This window comes from Triturus cristatus, chromosome 1_2 (assembly GCF_964204655.1).
Source record: "Triturus cristatus chromosome 1_2, aTriCri1.1, whole genome shotgun sequence".
NCBI lineage: Eukaryota > Metazoa > Chordata > Amphibia > Caudata > Salamandridae > Triturus > Triturus cristatus.
Window position 1 is genome coordinate 837,662,140 of NC_140580.1, and position 20,907 is coordinate 837,683,046.

At 47.1% G+C, this 20,907-nt stretch overlaps 1 protein-coding gene across 2 annotated transcripts in view; it reads right to left on the bottom strand.

Annotated features, from left to right (window-relative positions):
• HP1BP3 (heterochromatin protein 1 binding protein 3) overlaps positions 1 to 20,907 on the bottom strand; it is a 784,108-nt gene that overhangs the window by 65,998 nt on the left and 697,203 nt on the right. For both annotated transcript variants that reach the window (XM_085608963.1, XM_085608964.1), the window contains one exon: positions 8,010 to 8,147. In XM_085608963.1, coding sequence (XP_085465089.1) covers positions 8,010 to 8,147 — 138 coding nt within the window. The remainder of the gene's footprint in view (positions 1 to 8,009; positions 8,148 to 20,907) is intronic.

The window sequence follows — 20,907 nt, forward strand, 5'->3', positions numbered from 1 at the left end:
TGAGTTTCCGAACCAGAAACGGAAGGAGTGTGAGAGGCGGAAAAGCTTAGGCAAATATCCCTGACCAATTCATCCAAAAGGCATTGTCTTTGGATAGAAGATGTGGGAACCTGGAGGCGAAGTTTGGGCATTGTGGTTTGACTACTGTAGTGAACAGATCTATTTGTGGGTATCCACACTGTTGAAAGTATGGAAGGAGAACCTGGGGATAGTTGATGTGAAGATGCTTGTGTTTGTTGTCTCAGAGGCCCTGAATTTTGTAATGGTGGATATGTGTACCCCAACTTGTGAGAGCTCCGTCTGCTGTTAGCAAGATTTGTGGATCAGGGTTGATGAAATGCCGCCCTTTTGATAACATTTGTGAGTTCCACCACTGCAGAGAGCGATGGATGTGGCTGTCTACCAACACTAGATCTGTTAATTGACCCTGTGACTGATTCCATTGACATGCTAACCATTCTTGTAATGGACACATGTGTAGTCTTACATGAGGCACTATTGCAATGCATGACGCCATCATTCCTAGTAGACGCATGAAAATCCTGGTTGGCAAGGATTGGTCGATTTGGAACTGCAGCAATAGAGTCTGGATGTTGCAAATTCTGGCTGCATTGGGAGAGGCTAGAGCTGTGTGAGTGTTGAGAGTGGCTCCTAGATTTGATTACATCTGTGAGGGTTGTAAGTGAGACTTTCACATGTTGACCATGAAACCCAATTGGTGAAGTAGGTGTAACGTGGTCAGAGTGTGATCCAGACACTTTCGGTGTGTGCTGGCTTTGATGAGCCAGTCGTCTAGGTACAGGAAGACGTGAATTTGTTGCCTTCTGAGATGAGCTACAACTACCACTAGACATTTGGTAAACACCCTGGGAGCTGTATTTACTCCAAATGGGAGTACTTTGAACTGATAGTGTTTGCCTGCCATCACAAATCTGAGATATTTGCGATGTGCTGGAGGAATGGGGATGTGAAAATATGCATCATTTATGTCTAGCATAGACATAGTGCTTGTCTGGTGCTGGAGGAGAAGAGCCCAAAGGTATGCTGTGGGGAGGGGTGTTGATCGTGGCACCGAGCTCGCGGTGGGGATGGGCATCCAAGCTTGAGACAGTGTTACCGGTAGCACTAGCAGGAACAGAGCAAAACGGGCCGCAGGGTATGGTGTAAGAAGTGCTCCAGAGGTGTACCCCATTGGACCCACTGAGCCAGAAGGTGTTTCAGAGGGGCCCATACCTCAGCAATGTTTTTGCTAGGACAACTTCAGTGAAAGCAGCAACTCCAGGGTCCTCAATCTCGGTCTAGACTTCCTTTTAATCCGATGTTTGCACAGAGCCCGGGTCTTGAAAAGCTAGACCTCCTGCTCCTTGATGGCTTTGGATTGCATACTCTAGCAGGCACAACCTCAAGAGACAGATTGTGCAGGCCTGTGATGAACATTTTTCCCTCACAGTCCCTGCAAGTCTTTAAACCTGGCTATTTTAGGGATGACATTGTGTATGGCACTTGTATTTGCGTCAATGACGCGGAAAAGAGGAGCTAAAGTCCGGGCACCAGGGGAGCGCCTTAAGGCTCCAGTGCCGTCACAATTGTGTTGCTTTCAGTGCAAAAGTTGAGCCAGCATCCCCAAGCAGCGTTGAAAAGAAATGCGTTACTTACCTGTAACAGCAGTTATCCAGTATTGGTGTCTTTCATAGATTCACATGCCTGAATCATTCCCCGTCGTCGAGACGGGAGCCTCCGGTACATAGAAAAGTAATGTCCTATAGACATACATAGAGAAAAATAGGCCTAAGGGCCTCCCCTTAGTAGCCTACCCTTGTCCTTATGTAAAAAGGACCAAACTCTTAGAGCCAGCCAATCAGCTATCACCTCCCTCTAGAACCTTCCTGACAGGAGCCTCAGTCCCTCAGATTTTCGTACGCACCAAGCTAGGTAGGCGTAACAGTTAGAGAGAGACGTGAGTCCTTCCAGGGGAGGCGGGAGGGTTGCATGTGAATCTATGAAAGACACCAATACTGGATAACTGCTGTTACAGGTAAGTAACGTGTTTCTTATCCAGTATTAGGGGTGTCTTTCATAGATTCACATGCCTGAATCAGAGTAGTTAGCAGTACATTATGCACATTTCCGATGTAATCATGCCATATAGTCATTTTAGATAATACACATATTACCATGCGACTTTGAAACATTGGCATACATCAATATATCATAGCAGCAAGAGATGTGCATACCAGGATGGCGGGATGTTGGAAGGCTCACCTCACTGGAATAGATGGCGAAGCACCGCCTGGCCCACTGCTGCATCCTTCATAAGTTCAGCATCCAGGCAGTAGTGTCTGGAGAAGGTGTGCGGTGACTTCCACGTCGCCGCTCTACATATGTCCAAAATTGGCACTCCAGCGAACAGCGCTGCTGATGTGGACATCGCTCTGGTGGAATGCGCTTCAACCTTAGCTCTCAAAGGCCGTCCGGCCCCGTCATGGCAGAATGGTATCGCTGAGGTGATCCACCTTGAGATGCTCTGTTTCGTTAGAGGCATACCCATCCTTGGCCTACTGTAGGCCACAAATAGCTGTGATGACTTCCTGAAGCTCTTTGTTTTGTCTATGTAAAACTTTAGACACCTTTTGAGGTCCAAGGAGTGTAGCGTCCTTTCTGCTGCGGTGGTAGGGTTTGCAAAGAAGGAACGTAGAACCATCGGTTCATTAAGGTGAAAGTCTGAAGGCACTTTCGGTATGAACTTGGGATTTGTCCTCAGCACCACCCTGTCCTTTTTGAACTGCATGAAGGGTTCCTGAATGGATAGAGCCTGTAGCTCGCTGACTGTCCTGGCAGATGTTAGAGCGAGCAGCAGAGCCGTTTTCCAGGAGATGTACTTGATGGATGCTCGATGAATGGGCTCAAAAGGGTGCTTCATGAGTTGGTGAAGGACTAAATTGAGGTGCCATGTCGGTGGGACCCCTCTAGGTCTTGGGAAGGATCTATATAGTCCCTTTAGGAACTGCTTGATAAGCCTATTGGACCAGAGAGACGGTCCTTTGTAAGTCCTGGTGAATCGTGAAATGGCCGCCAGATGCACCTTTATGGATGCGTGCGCCAATCCTGACTGTGCCAAGTGTAGTAGATATGGCAATATCTGTTCGGGTGTGATATGGAGTGGTCTCAGGCCTTTCTCTAAACACCATGTGCAGAATCGTTTCCATTTTAGAGAGTACGTTTTGTTGGTACAGTCCGCTCTTGCTTTTGCCAGCACGTCCCTGCATTCCTGCGGGATGTTTAGATGACAGAACTCTCTGTGCTCAGGAGCCAGGCCGATAACCTGAGCGATTGCAGGTTCGGGTATTGCACCTGCCCGTTGGACATTGTCAGCAGGTACGGGTGCTGCTTCAGACGAATCGGTGTCCTGATGGAGAGGCGATGAAGATCCGAGAACCAGTGCTGCCTCGGCCAGAACGGGGCAATTAGGATCAGGGTACAGGGCTCCGCCTTCATCTTCCTGAGAACCCTGGAAATATCATCGGAAACGGTGGAAAAGCGTACGCAAATACGCTGAACCAACCTATGGAAAAAGCATTTCCGAGTGACCTTGGTTGGGGACGCCAGCTTGCGTAGTTTGGGCATTTGGCGTTCTCCTTGGTGGCAAACAGGTCGATTCCTGGGACTCCCCATTCTGAGAATATGTGATCCAGCGTACTCTTGTCGAGCTCCCATTCGTGGGAGAGGGATTTCTGTCTGCTTAGGGCGTCCGCAATGGTGTTGTCCTTGCCCGGGACATAGTCCACCCTGAGCGTGATCCCATGGAGTACAAGCCAGTTCCAGACCTTTTGCGATTTGCGTGATAGAGTGAGCAAACGCGTTCCTCCCTGTTTGTTGAGATAGTGCATCGTCGTGGTGTTGTCCGTTCTGACGAGCACCTGGGAGTTCTGGATGCGTGGTAAAAAGGCTTGTAGCGCCAGATACACAGCCCTCAGTTCCAGAAGATTGATATGGAGTTGCTTCTCCTGATTTGTCCATTTGCCGCTTACTTGGAGGTCCTGTAGGACGGCTCCCCAGCCTTCCAGGGATGCATCGGTGGTGATCACCAGAGGTGCTGCTGGAAGTAGGAATGGCAGTCCTATAGACAAATTCTTGTGATTTCTCCACCATTCCAGGCTCTTGGATATTTGCGGTGTTATCTTCACAATGTATTCGAAAGAACCTGTACTCTGTGTCCATTGGTTCGGGAGGGCTTCTTGCAATGGACGCATCCTGAGTCTGCAGTGAGGGATGAGGAGTATACAAGAAGACATCATTCCTAGGAGTGATTTGTAGGTTCGAACTCTTAGGGACTTCTTTGATGCCACAGCCGTGGCCAGAGATATTATTTTGTTTTTCCTTTCCTTTGAAGGAAATGCCCTTGCGCATTCCGTGTTCAAGGTCGCCCCGAGGAAGGTGATGTTTCTTGTTGGGGACATGCAGGATTTCTCGTGATTGAGAGTCAATCCTAGTTGTTGAAAAAGATTGGTGCAGGCGTTGGAGGATTCGGTCGCGCCTGCAGCTGAAGGTGCCTTTACCAGCCAGTCGTCGAGGTAGGGGAAGACTTGGTGACCCATTTGACGCAGGAAAGCTGCCACAGGTGAAAGGCACTTGGTGAAAATCCGCGGTGCGGATTTGAGGCCAAACGGTAGGACTTTGAATTGGTAGTGCTGTCCTGCCACCTCGAATCTCAGGAATTTTCTGTGCCCCTTGAGTATCGGGATGTGGTAGTAGGCATCCTGGAGATCCAAAGATGTCATAAAATCTCCTTTTTCTAGAATGCCTAGTATTTCTTGGATCGTCACCATCCTGAATGACTGACTCTTCAGGAAAGAGTTGAGTGCCCTGAGGTCTAGTATGGGCCTCCACTTTTTCTCCTTCTTGCGTATAAGAAAGAAGCGGGAATAGAATCCTTTCCCTCTTTGAGACGATGGAACTCGCTCGATCGCTCCTTTCTTCAACATCGCAGATATTTCTTGGAGCAGCAGTCGTAGATGTTTGTGCGGAAGCCTGCGGGGAGGGGTTGCAGGTGGATGGTGGTGAATTCCAGGGAATGTCCGAATCTTATTAATTGGAGTACCCACCAATCTGTGGTGATGAGATGCCAATTTTCTAGGAAATGGGTCAATTTTCCTCCAATCTTTAATGAGGGATATAGTTGCTGGACTGGCTGGAGTAATTGGTCACTGGCGTCCGCCAGTGCCCCTCTTCTGGTTTTTGCCCCTGAAGTTTGATCTCCCATAAGAAGTCTGACGACCTTGTTGCTGCTTCTGTTGGTACTGGGATTTATTCTGGTAGGAATACGAGAACCTATTTTGATAGGATCCCCTGTAGGAGGACTGGCCCCTGGATTTGTTGCCTCGAAAGGACTGATTCCTTGCCTGCAAAGTACCAAGTGCTCTAGCAGTATCAGTGTCTTTCTTGATCGCTTGGAGCGCCTCGTCAATCTTGTCCCCGAAAAGGTGTTGGCCGTCTACCCCAGCTAGTTGTCGAAAGCCCGTCATGGCTACATCTATGGCACAATCAATGATCTCAGCTGCCGAGGTTTGACCCTCCGTAAGCAGTGCCTTGACCTCCTCCTAAACTGTGTCTGGCAGTTCCGTTATATATGGGGCTATATCTTCCCAAAGCTGGCGGTTATAACGCCCTAACAGGGCTATGGAGTTGGCCACCTTGATGGTCATGGCCGATGTCGTAGTAAACCTTTTACCGATTGTGCTTTGAAGTCATGTAAGAAGCACTCGGTCTCAGTCGATTCCATCACCATATGAAATCGCTTCGCTGCTCTTTGGAAACCGCCAATATCCACTGGCGGTGAATCTGCTTGGCACGGTTGGGGTGAAGCTGGGGAAGATGCCACATACTCTTCCTCCTCATCGTGATCCGTGTGGTCTTCTTGGACTTCCCCCTCTTCCATTTCTTCAGCCTCCTCATCTGATGATTCTATCACCTGAGGTGGCACTTTCTCTTGGCGGACCTGAGTAGTTGGCCATGTTTGTTTTGGGGCTGCCGCTGGTGTATTTGTAGTAGGCGTCGGGCCCCCTGTCTCAGTTGCCGGTGATTCCGGGAAACGCTGTTTGTAGTCCTGGATAAGGTATTTAAGGTCGTTTACAATTGAAACGGGAAGGCATACCATCGGGGTGACCTCCGTGCGAACCTGAGCTCGGAAAGAGTGTTCCTGGTAGCTCATCTCCTCCTGTTCTTCGTCCGTGCTCTGACATTTCACGTGAAGGTCTGAAGGGGAAGTAGCCTGACCCAGGAGTTCTCCTTCAGATTCCTCACTCTGGAGAATCTCCGTAGGCAAATGAGTTTGCACCTTACTTGGTGACGTTGTTTCTGGTGTAATCTGCTTCTTGGTCAGTTTGCCAGACACAGAACCTTTTGCAGGATCCCCTGTCGTCGTCATTGGTGTTGTCGACGGTGGTAGGGTCATAGACGACGTTTCTATCAGCTTGGATTTCTTCCATGGCTCAGTAATGACCAATGTCGGCGACGATTCCTCCGTCGACGGTACCCTCGTCGACGGCATGACCTTCGTCGACGGTGCCTCCGTAAACGATATTTTCTTCGTCGACGATGCTTTCGTCGACGATGCGCTCGTCAACGATTCATTCCTCGTCGACGTCTTCGTCGTCAACACTCCCGTCAACAAGGGGCTCTTCCTCGATGATGTCGTCGTCGACGGGGCAATCTCCGTCGTCGACGAGCTTTTGGGCGTCGACGAGAAGACCGACGACGCTGTTGTCGTTGACACAGTCGTCGTCGCTGTGGAGACATAAACTGGCGCCACAACTCTTTTTTGCGCTGAGGAGGATGTCGCAAGTTTGCTGGACGACTGGGTAGGCTTCTTAAAAGCCTGAGAATGCTTTTCAGACACTGAAGATTTTGTCGCTCTCGCCTCTGAAGACTTCTTTTGTGCCTTCATAGGAGGAGTGTCTGAGGGACCAGAGGACGCCACTCTTGGCCTCTTCAGGGAGACTTCAGAGGTCCTTGAAAAGCTTCCCTCTGAGGATTCCACATTTTCCTTCTCCTTAAGCCTGTCCAGCCAGATGAGCAGGCGACCCTCTCTGTCCCTCAAGGTCATGTGAGGGTAAGACCTACATATCTTACAGTCCTTAGGTATGTGGTCAGGATAAAGGCAATATAGGCAGAGGTCATGCTTGTCATCCACATGTAGCCTTTGCTTCCCACATGAAGAGCAGGCCCTGAAAAGGGCTTTCTTCTGGGATTCAGTAATGCCAGAATTTTCAAGAAATAAATCACTTACTGCAGTGATAAGTGGCTTGAAGTAATCCTGTTCAAGACTTTGAAGAAAGAACTCACTTTTAAAAGTGAACAAGTTGGTTTTGAAGAGATCCTGAGGAGAACTCAGGCTGGAGACTCCCTAGCACAACGTGCGGTAGAAAATCTGAGGGACTGAGGCTCCTGTCAGGAAGGTTCTAGAGGGAGGTGATAGCTGATTGGCTGGCTCGAAGAGTTTGGTCCTTTTTACATAAGGACAAGGGTAGGCTACTAAGGGGAGGCCCTTAGGCCTATTTTTCTCTATGTATGTCTATAGGACACTACTTTTCTATGTACCGGAGGCTCCCGTCTCGACGACGGGGAATGATTCAGGCATGTGAATCTATGAAAGACACCCCTAATACTGGATAAGTACTAAAATTCAGTCTGATCCCTAGGATACTCTAAAGATGAGGAATCTGCAGGTAGACGTATTGATCAGAAATAGCAGTTTTTATCGTAATTAAATGGAAGATTAGATTAGATTTGAGTATGCTAGCTCTGATGTACTTTATTGGCCCCCCTAATAAACGTCAGTAGAGTCAGATGTCCAGGTTAACAAACACAAAGAACTCAGATGTCTCATTCAGTAGAAAGGAAGGAAACCTGCATGCAAGTTTTACAAATCAGAACCTCCTATCTCACATACGCAGCATGAGGAGACCTATCAAAAATCAAGTTAAATGTAATAATTTATCTTGATGTCTCACCTTTTCTTTGGAGGTGGCTCGTCATCCTCTGACTCCTCGGATAAAGACTCTTCTTCCTCAGAAGACTCATCTTCAGAACCTTCATCCTCCGATGACTCCTCTTCAGCACGCCGTCTGTCTGGAAACAGAACATCTGGGCTGCAAAGGAAAAAGTCAAATAAAATACAACTTCAGGGCCAATGCAAAAGACACCTTAGGCAATTCCTAACTTGTCATTATATGACAACCTTTGTGTTGAAACAAAAAAGTAGTTTCTTTATTATACGTATTGTTCAAAGAACTTTGTAGCACATAGGTTGCTACTCTGAGCTTTCTACCAAACAAATCCATGCTTCAAGCTGAAAGGAAGGGAACATGTTTTTGTGTTTTGAAGGAAGCTGGCTCTGTATATACTATACTAAAATGAGGTATAGTGTGCAGAGTTCAGTGGAACCCCAAAGGTAGGCAGAGGTAAAAGTAGAAGGCACCTTACTCTTTATTTGTGGTAGTGTGGGCAAGCAGTAAGGATTTATCAGAGGGTAGTGTTAAGCATTTGTTGTACACACTCAATCAGCAAATTATGTCACACACTCCAACACAGACCTCAGACCAATTTTGTTTGTATAAAAATATTGTTGTTATTTTATTTCTAGAACCAAGACAAGCCTGGCACAGGTAAGTGAAATAAATGCTTTACAAAATATTATGCAGTGTTTACAAGTGAATGCAAGTTTACATGCATGAGTTACTTACCTTCGGTAACTACTTATCTGGTAGAGACGTTGTCTAGCTGCAGATTCCTTAACTTAAAACATCCCCAGGCGTCAGACTGGAACCGGACACCAACCAAAGGTTGGGGAAAACATGAAGCGATGCAACCGGAGCCTACCAGGCTAGCCCACGGAAGGAGAGCAGTCGAAGGTACAGCAAGGAACCAAAGGGCAAGAGGTAGGAACTGAGCAATTGTCCTAGGAGGACAGGCGGGAACAAGAAACACGCCAAGTGCACACCCAGACACCAAAGGGTGGAGGGGGGGGGGGGGGCAGGGGAGATCAGTAACAATCTGAAGCACGCTGATGCAGGCCACCACTGAAACAAGCACAGAGCCGACAGCCACAGAGACGACAAGGTGGCGTAGATAAAATAAGCATAGGACTGCCCAACCAGGCAGCTTGAAGACTAAGGTGAGAACTAGCTCACGAAATACAGATATGCAGGGTGCGGACCCTAGGACTACTGACATCAGAAGAGCTGTCCCGCAGGCACAGCCGACATAGTATAGGGTGATACCGAATGAAAGGGGCACATCCGAAGGAAGTGGCAGCAGAGGCACCAGAGTACCAATTGGCATATAAATGTAGGAAAGAATCTCAGAATTCAAGACCACATCCTCCGACTGGGAGTAAAAATTAACCCTCGTATAGAAAGAGATATCGTTCAGTATCTGAACACCAAGAAGGGAGCAGTGTAAAGCCGGGCAACCACCCCAGGTAGTGGGATGCAAAGGGGACCCTATAGCTGAAGATGCAGGAAAAGCAGCGAAGTGCACCTAAGTGTACTGAAAGACACCCTGGCGCGTAGACCAAGGGCAATCCCAAGTGCAGCCCTGAAAGGCTCCCTAAGCCATGGAGACATAGGAACAGACCATGCAGCAGCGAAGAGAGGTGGAGATGTAGGAAGAAGATATATATATATATATATATATATATATATATATATATATATATATATATATATATATATATATATATATATATATATATATATATATATATATATATATATATATATATATATATATATATATATATATTACCTACTGGCGGTCGCCAGTAGGTAGTTATAGTTAGGACCACGTTTCCATAGGAAAACCTCAACATTCTATTTTGAATAACTTTGGCGCCGGTCGACGAATCCTCGCGAATTTCTCAAAATAGGTGGGGCGCTACGCTCCGCTCCTACCCTGAAAGTCTCGGGGGGATCCGTCAAGCGGGGGCTGAGATAAAAGGGGGGTCCCAAAACGCGTTTTTCCCATGCATTTTTCCATAGGACCTTTAGAACGAGCTACAGCCCGAACGGCTGAACAGAATTACTCAAAATTTGGCAGAGAGGTAGTCCCTAGGTCAAGGAAGTGCCTTTTGTAGGTTTGGTGTAAATCTGTTCAGTAGATTCTGAGAAAATAGCCTTTAAATCAATATATATATCTGAGCCCGCTTACGGTACGCTTACCGTACGCTTACGGTAAGCGTACGGTGGCGTGCGCGAGCGCGATTCTGATTGGCTCTTAGATCTTAGTAAACATTCGAATCGGCCGAAACCAGGAAGCGGCGGCCGCCATTTTCTGTGTTTCACTCTGAAAAAAAAAGAGTGAAAACAAGAAAAGGGGGCAATGAGGAGAGTTACAGACCCCCTTACATTTGTGAGGGGGTCAAAGAAGGACTGTAAAGTACAAAACAAACATTTATTGATTTTTAAAAAAAATCACGGGGTACGCGTACGGTAAGCTTACGGTAAGCGTACGGAAGAAACATGGCGTGCGCGAGCGCGATTCTGATTGGCTCTTAGATCTTAGTAAACATTCGAATCGGCCGAAACCAGGAAGCGGCGGCCGCCATTTTGTGTGTTTCACTCAGAAAAAAAACAGAGAAAACAAGGAAAGGGGGCAATGAGGAGAGTTACAGACCCCCTAACATTTGTAAGGGGGTCAAAGAAGGACAGAAAAGTACAAAAAAAACATTTATTGATTTTAAAAAAAATCGCGGGGTACGCGTACCGTAAGCTTACGGTAAGCGTACGGTAAAAAAAATTAAAAAAAATAAATGAAAAGCAGATTTAAGAGTTTGCTCATCATATGTCCTCCATGTGCGCACGGTGCGCGAAGCGCATCGTGCGTTCATGGCCCATCTAGCGTAATGTGGGCACGCGGTGCGCGAAGCGCACCGCGTGCTCACTTTGTGCGCACGGTGCGCGAAGCGCATCGTGCGTTCATGGCCCATCTAGCGTAATGTGGGCACGCGGTGCGCGAAGCGCACCGCGTGCTCACTGTGCGCGCATGGTGCGCGCATGGAACGAACTGCGTTAAGTGGGCGCGCACGCCACAAATGGCGTAAAGTAACTTAGCATTTAAAAAAACGTACAAATTCACTGAAAAAACCATAGGTTTCACACATGTTATAGTTAGCTGGAAATTTTACTGATAAAAAACCAATGAAATTCCCCCGTTATAGTTACTGTAGGCAACTATAACTCACGCGACCGTAATCCTCTGCTGATGACATATGTGTCTTTATGAAAAAAAAATATTTGTAATATATGTATAGCTAAAATTTAATGGAAGAAGACATGGGCAAATAAGTGTCTAAATACAGTATTAGCATCAGCAGAGGATTGCGGTCGCGTGAGTTATAGTTGCCTACAGTAACTATAACGGGGGAATTTCATTGGTTTTTTATCAGTAAAATTTCCAGCTAACTATAACATGTGTGAAACCTATGGTTTTTTCAGTGAATATATAGATAGACACACACACACACACACACACACTATATATCCAATTACCACTCAAAGGTGCCATGACGCGTTTGTGCCAGCAAGGTGGCCTTGATCACATAAATTCGTCGCAAGTTAATGACATTTAAATAAAGCATTTAATTGACCATGAGACTTGGCTCCCACTGCCTGCATAGACAGAGGAAATACTATATATCGTAAACATAACCAGAAAAGCTTTTGCTCCTTGAATAATGAATCGTATTGATTTGCTATTTGAAAATATAAAACTTGAAAACATGAACATCATGATTGCAAATAAGATATTTACATAACACTAGGTACCTGTAATTGTAACAAAATTCCATTCAATTTCAAGCGTGTTAAAATTGAGATACTGTTGATATCCTTAAACCATCATTGTGTATCCGGTCCTTACTAACACGGTTGAAAATATTCAATGTGATTATTGCACAACTCTCATGGATCACATTATGACCGCCTAGACTATACATAAATAAATGCACCAAGATCCTATGCAACAATTAATCCAATGGACCAACCTGAGCTGTATATTAAGGAAACATAGTATAGAGGTATTTCAATCATTAGTTATGGAATTTTGCCTCATCATACAGAAAGAAACCTGTGAGAGAAGGCTGCATGCTAGTTCATTATAGAGTCTAAATATATACACAACTGACTATTTATATATAGGAGAACAGAAGAAAGAGCAAAAGAAAAAGAAAAGAAGAAAGAAAAGAGAAAAGAGGGAAAGAAACTGCTCCAAATATAGACATCACTGTATATGAGCTATTAAATCCTAGAAGAATAATGACATGCATTAGACCTAGAGCATCACAACTGAATCCAAAATGAGTCCAAACCTACAGACAAGGTGAAGAGAGAGTGACTACAAATGTGTGGTCTGTGCATTTTATAGATAATGATGTAAATCTTCACAGATGTTCAATCCCCTAGGGGCCTTAGTGTCAAGCTCAACTATATATTTGGTCTCTAACTGCCCAAGATGTTTCTCGCGATAGCCCTCTCGTTTGTTAACAGGTACATTATCTATGACATAATATTGGAGCATGTTTAGATTGTTGCCGTGTTCCAACTTCATATGTCCACAGGATATGAGGTGTCAGAGTTCACTATCACACGTAGACGTTGCAGGATTCGCACATAAACCAGCAGCTTCGTGTTACCTACGTAGCGAAGTCCACAAATGCACTGAAGAATGTAAACAGCGTAGTCTGTGCGGCAAGTGTAATATCCCTTAAGGTTTACTGGAACATCAGAAAAAGTGGTAGAATAGGTTTTCGTACTCACCCCAAACTTGCACGCACGACATGAGCTGCACTTGTAGAAACCCTTTTTGGGGGAAAGCCACCCACCTCTAGTGTCCAATTCAGGGCTAGTTTTAACCAAATCGTGAGCTTCTACCTTGACAGGACTAAGGATTTTCGAGTTGATGACAAGCTCTTAATGGGCTTTGTTGGCTGCAGGAAAGGCAGAGCAGTGCACAAGCACACCCTTTCCAGATGGATTGTCTTGTGTATCAAGATATGCTACTCTTTGGCCGGTAAGGAACCTCCAGAGGGTTTGAGGGCTTATTCTACTAGAGCGAAGTCTTCCACGTCTGCTTTGTCTAGAGGTGTTCCTATGGAGGACATTTGTAGGGCGGCAACGTGCGCCTCCATCCACACTTTTGCAAAGCATTACTGCTTGGATTCTGAGGTGAGGAGGGACGGACATTTTGCTCGTTCCGTCCTTCAGGGACGTGTGTGGCTCTGCAGCTCTACATGCCAAGAACAGATGCATACTGGTAAGTAGCATATTCTGTTGGAGGCATATGAGCTGCAGATCACACACTTAGGATAGACTATATAGCAGTGTCTCCCCTAGCGGTGGTCACCTGTATCATTTGCAGCAGTTTGGAATAAAGTTTTAAGGACAGCCTGACCTACAGAAGCTTGGTGTTTTGCTTGCACGTCAACACAGTAATGTTTAGTGAAGGTGTGTGTTGTAGACCATGTGGCTGCCTTACAAATATCTTCTAAGGGAATGTTTCCTAAGAATGCCATGGAAGCCCCTATTTTGCGTGTGGAATGCGCTCTAGGGGGAACTGTTAGTGTGCGTTTAGCCTTGTGGTAGCATATTTGGATACATTTAACTATCCACCTGGCTATCCCGGATTTGGAAATGGGGTTGCCTTTATGTGGTGGAGAGAAAGCAACAAACAATTGTTTGGTTTTGCGGAATGCTTTGGTTCTGTCAATGTAGTAAAGAAGGGCTCTTTTAACGTCTAAGGTATGAACAGCTCTTTCAGCTACCGAGTCCGGATTTGGGAAGAACACTGGTAGCTCTACTGATTGGTTAAGATGGAACGGAGATATGACTTTTGGATTTGTTCTAGGAACCACTTTGTTGCGGTGTAATTGTAGGAATGGTTCTTGTATGGTTAAAGCCTGGATCTCACTTACCCGTCTAAGGGATGTGATAGCAATAAAGAAAGCCACTTTCCATGTGAGGAACTGTAGTTCGCATTTATGCAGAGGTTCAAAAGGGGGTCCCATGAGCCTTGTAAGAACAATGTTTAGATTCCACACTGGAGAGGGTGGTAATCTGGGAGGAATAATCCTCTTAAGGCCTTCCATGAAGGCTTTGATCGCAGGTACTCTAAATAGTGACAAGTGTTGTCGATTTTGCAAGTAGGCTGCTAATGCTGCTAGGTGGAGATGTATGGATGAGTACGCTAAATTACATCTTTGCAAGTGTAGTAAGTAGCAAATGATATTCTGTATGGATGCATCCAGTGGGCGTATATCATTGTTAGTGCAGTAAATGGCAAATCTTTTCCATTTTGCAGCGTAGCAGGCTCTAGTGGTAGGTCGTCTGGCCCATTTTATAATATTCATACAGTCTGGTGGTAGGTTGAGGTAACCGAACTCTAGGACTTCAGGAGCCAGATCGCTAGATTCAGTTGACCTGGATTTGGGTGTCTCATTTCTCCATGGTTCTGGGTTAGTAAGGACGGGGAGAGATGCAGTTTTTGGTGTGGAACTAGAGAGAGTTCCAGCAATGTTGTGAACCAGGGCTGGCGTGCCCATGTGGGGGCTACTAGGATCAGTTTGAGAGACTGTTGCCCAAGCTTGCGTACCACGAATGGAATGAGTGGGAGAGGTGGAAAAGCGTATGCAAATCTGCCTGACCAGTTCATCCATATCGCATTGCCCTTGGACTGTGGGTGGGGAAACCTGGCGGCGAAGGTTGGGCATTTTGCGTTTGTGTGTGGCGAACAGATCTATGTCCCCATTTTTGGAAAAAGGGGAGTAGGACTTGTGGATGTAATTCCCATTCGTGGATCTGTTGAGTCTGTCGACTTAACAGGTCGGCAATCTGATTGTGAACCCCTGGAAGGTGTTCTGCAAGCAGGTTTATGTTCTGGGGAATGGCCCATCTCCAAATGTTCTGTGCTAGATGGGACAGCTGGAGAGAATGTGTGCCTCCTTGTTTTTGTATATAATACATGGCTGCCATGTTGTCCGTCCGGATGAGGACAGTTTTGTTCTGGAGATGTATTTGGAATGATTTTAGTGCTAGGAATACTGCCAGTAGTTCCAGGTAATTGATATGGAGCACTTTCTGTTGAGTGGTCCATTTGCCCTGAGTGGTGTGTCCTAGGAGATGGGCTCACCACCCCGTGAGTGATGCGTCCGTTGTTAGCACTATTTGTGGAAGAGGCTCGAGGAACGGCCGCCCTTTGGACAGGTTTATTGTGTTCCACCATTTTAGAGAGCGATGTGAGCGGCTGTCCACCAACACCAGATCTGTTAGTTGTCCGTGAGCCTGATTCCACTGACGTGCTAGACACTCTTGCAAGGGACGCATTTGAAGTCTTGCATAAGGCACAATGAAGTTGCATGACGCCATCATGCCCATCAGTTGCATGAACCCTCTTGCTGGAAGAGAGTGATGGTTTGAAATTTTACGATGAGAGCTTGTATATTGGCTATCCTGGCTGGGCTGGGATATGCTAGGGCTTTGGAGGTATTTATGGTGGCTCCCAGATATTGATGTATGTGGGAGGGTTGGAGATGAGATTTGGGGTAGTTTATTGTGAACCCCAAGTTGCATATGATTTGAATAGTTCGGTGAGTGTGTAGAACGCATTTTGTTGAATGAGTTGGCTTTTATTAGCCAGTCGTCTAGATACGGGAAGACATGAATTTGCGGTCTTCTGAGATGCGCTGCTACTACTGCTAGACATTTGGTGAGTACTCTGGGCGCAGATGTTACCCCGAATGGAAGGACTGTAAACTGATAGTGTTGTCCGTCCACCACAAACCTTAGGTACTTCCTGTGAGCAGGATGTATGAGAATGTGGAAATAAGCGTCCTTGAGATCTAGTGTGGCAAGGAAATCGCCTTGTTGTAGTAGTGAGAGCACTTGTTGAAGAGTGATCATATGGAAATGATCTGAGTTTATGTACAGATTTAGGAGTCTGAGGTTGAGTATTGGTCTTAGAGTCGGGTCCTTTTTGAGGATTAGGAAGTACAGTGAGTATACTCCTGTACCCTGATGTAGTAAGGGAACTGGTTCTATTGCGTGTTTCTGAATCAATGAGAGAACTTCTTGTTTGAGGAGCGTAAGATGGTCTGGTGACATGGAACGCTGCTTGGGTGGTATGTGTGGAGGGGTAGTGGTGAGTTCCAGGCAGTAACCATACTGGATAATTTGTCTTACCCACTTGTCTGTTGTGATGGAGTTCCAGACAGGTAGGAACTGTTTGAGTCATCCCCCGACTGGAGTGGAATGGTCTGGGGGGAGTGGAGGAAAGTCACTGTTTTGTGGCGGGGGAGGTACGAGTGTTGGTATTGCCTCGACCTCGTCCCTTGTTGTTTCCTCTATATCCTCCTCTAAAATATCCTCTACTAGGAGATGTTTGTGTAGAGGTTTTGAACGTAGAGGAGGTGTCTGCTCCCACATTTTTGGAGGCTCCTCTGTAGAAGGAGCGTCGAAAGGAGCCGCGTGGTTGTGGAGACTGCAATGCTCCCATGGACTTAGCAGTCTCGGTATCTTTTTTCATTTTTTCAAGTGCAGTGTGAACAGCTGTTCTTGGTTAAAAGGTTGGCTAAGTATGGTACTTTGTACTTCTGGCTTAAAGCCTGAAATGCGTAGCCAGGCATGGCGTCTAAGGAGTACACTTAGTGCTCGAGAGGCGGTGTCTGCGGCGTCAAGAGCACATTTAATTGACGCATTTGAGATAAGTTTTCCCTCTTGTATAAGGTCATTTGCCTGGGTCTTGTAATGGTCTGGCAGGTGTTGTAGCAGATTCTCCAACTGATCGTAGTGAGCCCTATCGTAGCGTGCTAATAGGGCTTGGGTGTTGGCAATACGCCAATGATTAGCAGCTTGTGCTGCTACTCGTTTGCCCGAGGCTTTTAATAGTTTGAATTCTTTGTCAGGGGGTGGTGTATCTCCCGTGGTTTGGGAGTTGGCGCGTTTCCTTGCATTGGAAACGACGAAAGAATCCAGAGGGAGCTGCCCTTTGATGTAACATGGATCTTCTGGGGCAGGTCTATATTTTTTATCAATTCTTGGCACGGACGGGGTCTTTAAATACTTCTGTGGCGTGTTTTATCACCCCTTTAAGCATAGGTAAAATTTGTACCGACTTCTGAGTGTTCAAAAGTGTCTAAGAGGAAGTCTTCCTCGGGTGCATCAGAGTGCATGGTGACGCCATGGTAAAGTGCTGCTCTGTTTACTAGTAGTCCAAACCCCAGGTGGTCATCTGGAGGTGATGGTTTGGAGGGATATAGTGTAGGGTCAGGTATATCTGGTAGAGGGTATGCCCAATCATCCAGTGGTTCGGTATCTGGATCCGTGAACGGATCATTAGCATTATAAAGGTCACCCCCTCCCCCTAGGTCATCATTATCATTCTGTGAAGGTGGTGTATGTGATGGAGATGGTAGATGTAAGTGTGGTGTAGGCAGAGGGGGTGGGGTCGAAGGTCATATAGGAGAGGAAGGAGGAATAGGTGATGTTGCAGTCTCCTTTTTTATAGGAACTGGGGCAGGTGTGTCCAGTTTCCGTTTCTTACATGGCACTGCAGTGACATGTCCAGTCTTTGGATTAATATAGATCCTTTTTTGTGTTGGATCTGGATGGAAAAGTTCTTGTTCTTCAGGAACAGATTTTGGCGTTGATTTTTTCGGTTCCGATCGAGGTTTCGGTTGATCGGTAGAGTCTTTGGGTTTAGGAGGTGTATTATAGTCCTAAGCCGGTGGTTTTGGTGCCGATGAAGGTTTTGGTGCCGAAGTTGCGTCTTTCGGCTTGGGAACTTTCGGTGCCGGTTTATCAATGGGCCTCGATGTTTTCGGTGCCGAAGGTGTCGGATCTGATTTCGGTGCCGAGAGGTCTTTTGTCTTCGGTGCCGGGGGTACAATGACATGCGGCTTACTCGGGCCCGAGCCACCGGAAGGCTTATGTTTCTTCGGAGGCGGGGCTTCTGAAGGATGTTTCCGGTCTCGACCGAGGCCAGCTGGCGAAGTCTTGACCAATGCCTTTGGAGGGGTTGGGGCAGCGGCGGTGGTACTTGCGCGTTGCCCCGGAGTAATGGGGTCATCTGAGTCGTCTGCTTCTGAGATGATTTGAAGTTCCTCTGAATCCTCTTCCGGGACATCGGGACCCTTATCGAAGAGGTTTACTGGTTCCGGGGCTGATTTGTGTGCCATGATATGGCATCGAGCTCTTCGATCCCGAATGGTCTTTTTGGATCGAAATGCTGCACAGGCTGGACATTTGGCTTCGTCGTGTTCCGGTGATAGGCATAGGTTGCAGACTTTGTGATGGTCACTGTGCGGAAATTTTGCTCCACACTGGGGGCATTTTTTAAACAGCGTCCTTTCCATGTGCCGTAGGCCTCACGGCGTGGATAGGCCCAGCAGCCCGCGTCGACGTCCGGAATCGAGCCGATGAATTCGATGTTGAGTGAAGGTGCTTCGATGTAGTTGTAGAAGTTTTTTCGCTTCGAAAAGCTTGTATTTGAGATTTTCAACCGGAGTTGGAAAAGTTACATCCGAACCCAATGGCGGAAAAAAACAATCCGAGGATGGAGTGGATGCCCATGCGCACTGTAGTCCAAGGGAAGAGTCACCTCTTTTGTGACCAAAGACTTCTTCCGAAGACAACAACCTGCAAGCATCCAAGCCCAACACCAGATGGTGATCTACTATCCTAAGTGTGTGATCTGCAGCTCATATGCCTCGAACAAAGCGTTACCGAAGGAAAGTAACTTGTTCTTCAGATGGATACATCTGCCAGTGGATTCCTCACCTTGTGAAAAGATTCCCACAGCAGTCCCACTCCCGGAGGAGGGTGTCCAACCTTCTATGCCAGAAAGTCCTGAAGGACGGAACAAGCAAAATGTCCGTCCCTCCTCACTTCAGAATCCAAGCAGTAATGCTTTGCAAAAGTGTGGAGGGAGGCCCAAGTTGCCGCCCTACAAATGTCCTCCACAGGAACACCTCTAGACAAAGCAGACGTGGAAGACTTAGCTCTAGTAGAATGAGCCCTCAAACCCTCTGGAGGTTCCTTACCGGCCAAAGAGTAGCATATCTTGATACACAAGACAATCCATCTGGAAAGGGTGCGCTTGTGAAATGCTCTGCCTTTCCTGAAGCCACCAAAGCCCATGAAGAGCTGGTCATCAACTCGAAAATCCGCACTAAGCCAATTGTCACACAACAATGCTTTATTGCCATAAAGCAAACTTGTAATTGCAGGCATTTGCCTGTAGGCTGCAGTAGAGTATCAAGAAAACAAAGAAAACTGACACCTTGCCTTTAAGGCATTAGAGTAGGGGGACCGTGCCTTTAAGACCTGCAGGAGACCCCTTGCTCCCATGATGCACCACAGGTGACAGTTAGGTCAGTTCTTTTTTCCGGCTCCTTCTATGAGGATCCTGGAGCTTGAGCTCTTCAGTTTTTTGACTGAAAGTTTTGTAATTCAGATTTTTACAGAAAATTCGACATTTTCTGGCTCCTGAAAGCTTGTTCTGCTGGTTTTCTGAAGAATTACAATTTTTTTCCAGCCAGAATGCCTGCTCTATTCAGGAAATGCCCTTCCTGTGGCAATAAGATGGCACTGGCGGATCCACACTCTGTGTGTATTGTGTGTTTGCCAACTTCACACAATCCTGACCGGTGCCCCCCACTGCCAGAAGTTTTCCAGGCGCACTCTGCGCGATAGAGAGCGCATTACGCTGCATGCCCAGCTGGAGAAGGAAAGAAGCCGTCGTGAAGGCGACCATTCCTCCTTAAAACCACCTTCTTCAGCTAGACGACCTCAAACGGCGACATACCACCTCTCCTGACCCCAGGAAGACCAAGGTTCCAGAATATTCGCGTCGACGTCGAAGGTACTGTCTAAAAAATCCAGGACGACTTCTGCGTCAAGAGATTCATCTCGACGTCGAGATTCTCCGCCGCTGGGCTCGAAGGCTGTTAGTCCGATGAGATCCGGACAGTCTGTCAACGTCGAGGCTTCCGTCGAGACATTCTGCGCCGCCCTCGAGGGGGTCGGCGTCGAGAGCTGTGACGGCGTATGTCTCCCCGCGAGTGGGTCGATCGACGTCAAGGCATTCGACGTCGGGAAGATCAACCTCAGCTCGACGTCGTGAAACACCGGACCGCCGGCGAAGGTCGATGTCAAAATCACCATCTCGACGGCGAAGGTCGACGTCAAAGTCACCAGCTCGTCGGCCAAGGTCGACGTCGAAGTCGCCGGTTAGACGACGAAGGTCGAAGTTGAGGTCTCCGCAACGCCGTAGGTGATCGGCGTCGAGACCGCCGTCGAGGGCGGAGCGGCATTCTCAGCAACTGATGGTGACACAAACATCATCGACGTCGAAGGATAGACCTGCAGTAGCCACGGAGAGGATTAGAATCAGTTCTAGATTGTCAGGAGACCGCTCATCATTTCCAAATCTTCATATCGTGCAGATCTCTCCGGAGAAGACACCAGAGAAGTTTGGTCTTTCACCTCGCTGGTTGGAGAATGTGGGTACAGGTGACTGCAGGAGTCCGGGCTCGGACTTTTCCCGCACGTACTCTCCTTCCAGGATTTCTCCGCGTAGAAGCAAGTCTCCTCCTGGTAGACCAAAGTCACCTTCTCCACGACAGTCACGACCCAGGGATCGCATTTCCTCTCACAGAAGGCCAAGATCTCCTTCTAAACACAGATCACGGTCCAGGGCTCATCACAGTGATCGTCCCCACAAGAGGCAACACACTAGATCTCCCACCTGGTCTTCCTCCACAAGGTCCTCGGTCCGAGATTATTCTCTGACCTTTTCCTCTACACCTCCATCACGAGTGTCTCCTATTGACTACATCGCTACTTTCTCTGACGTTCTGGG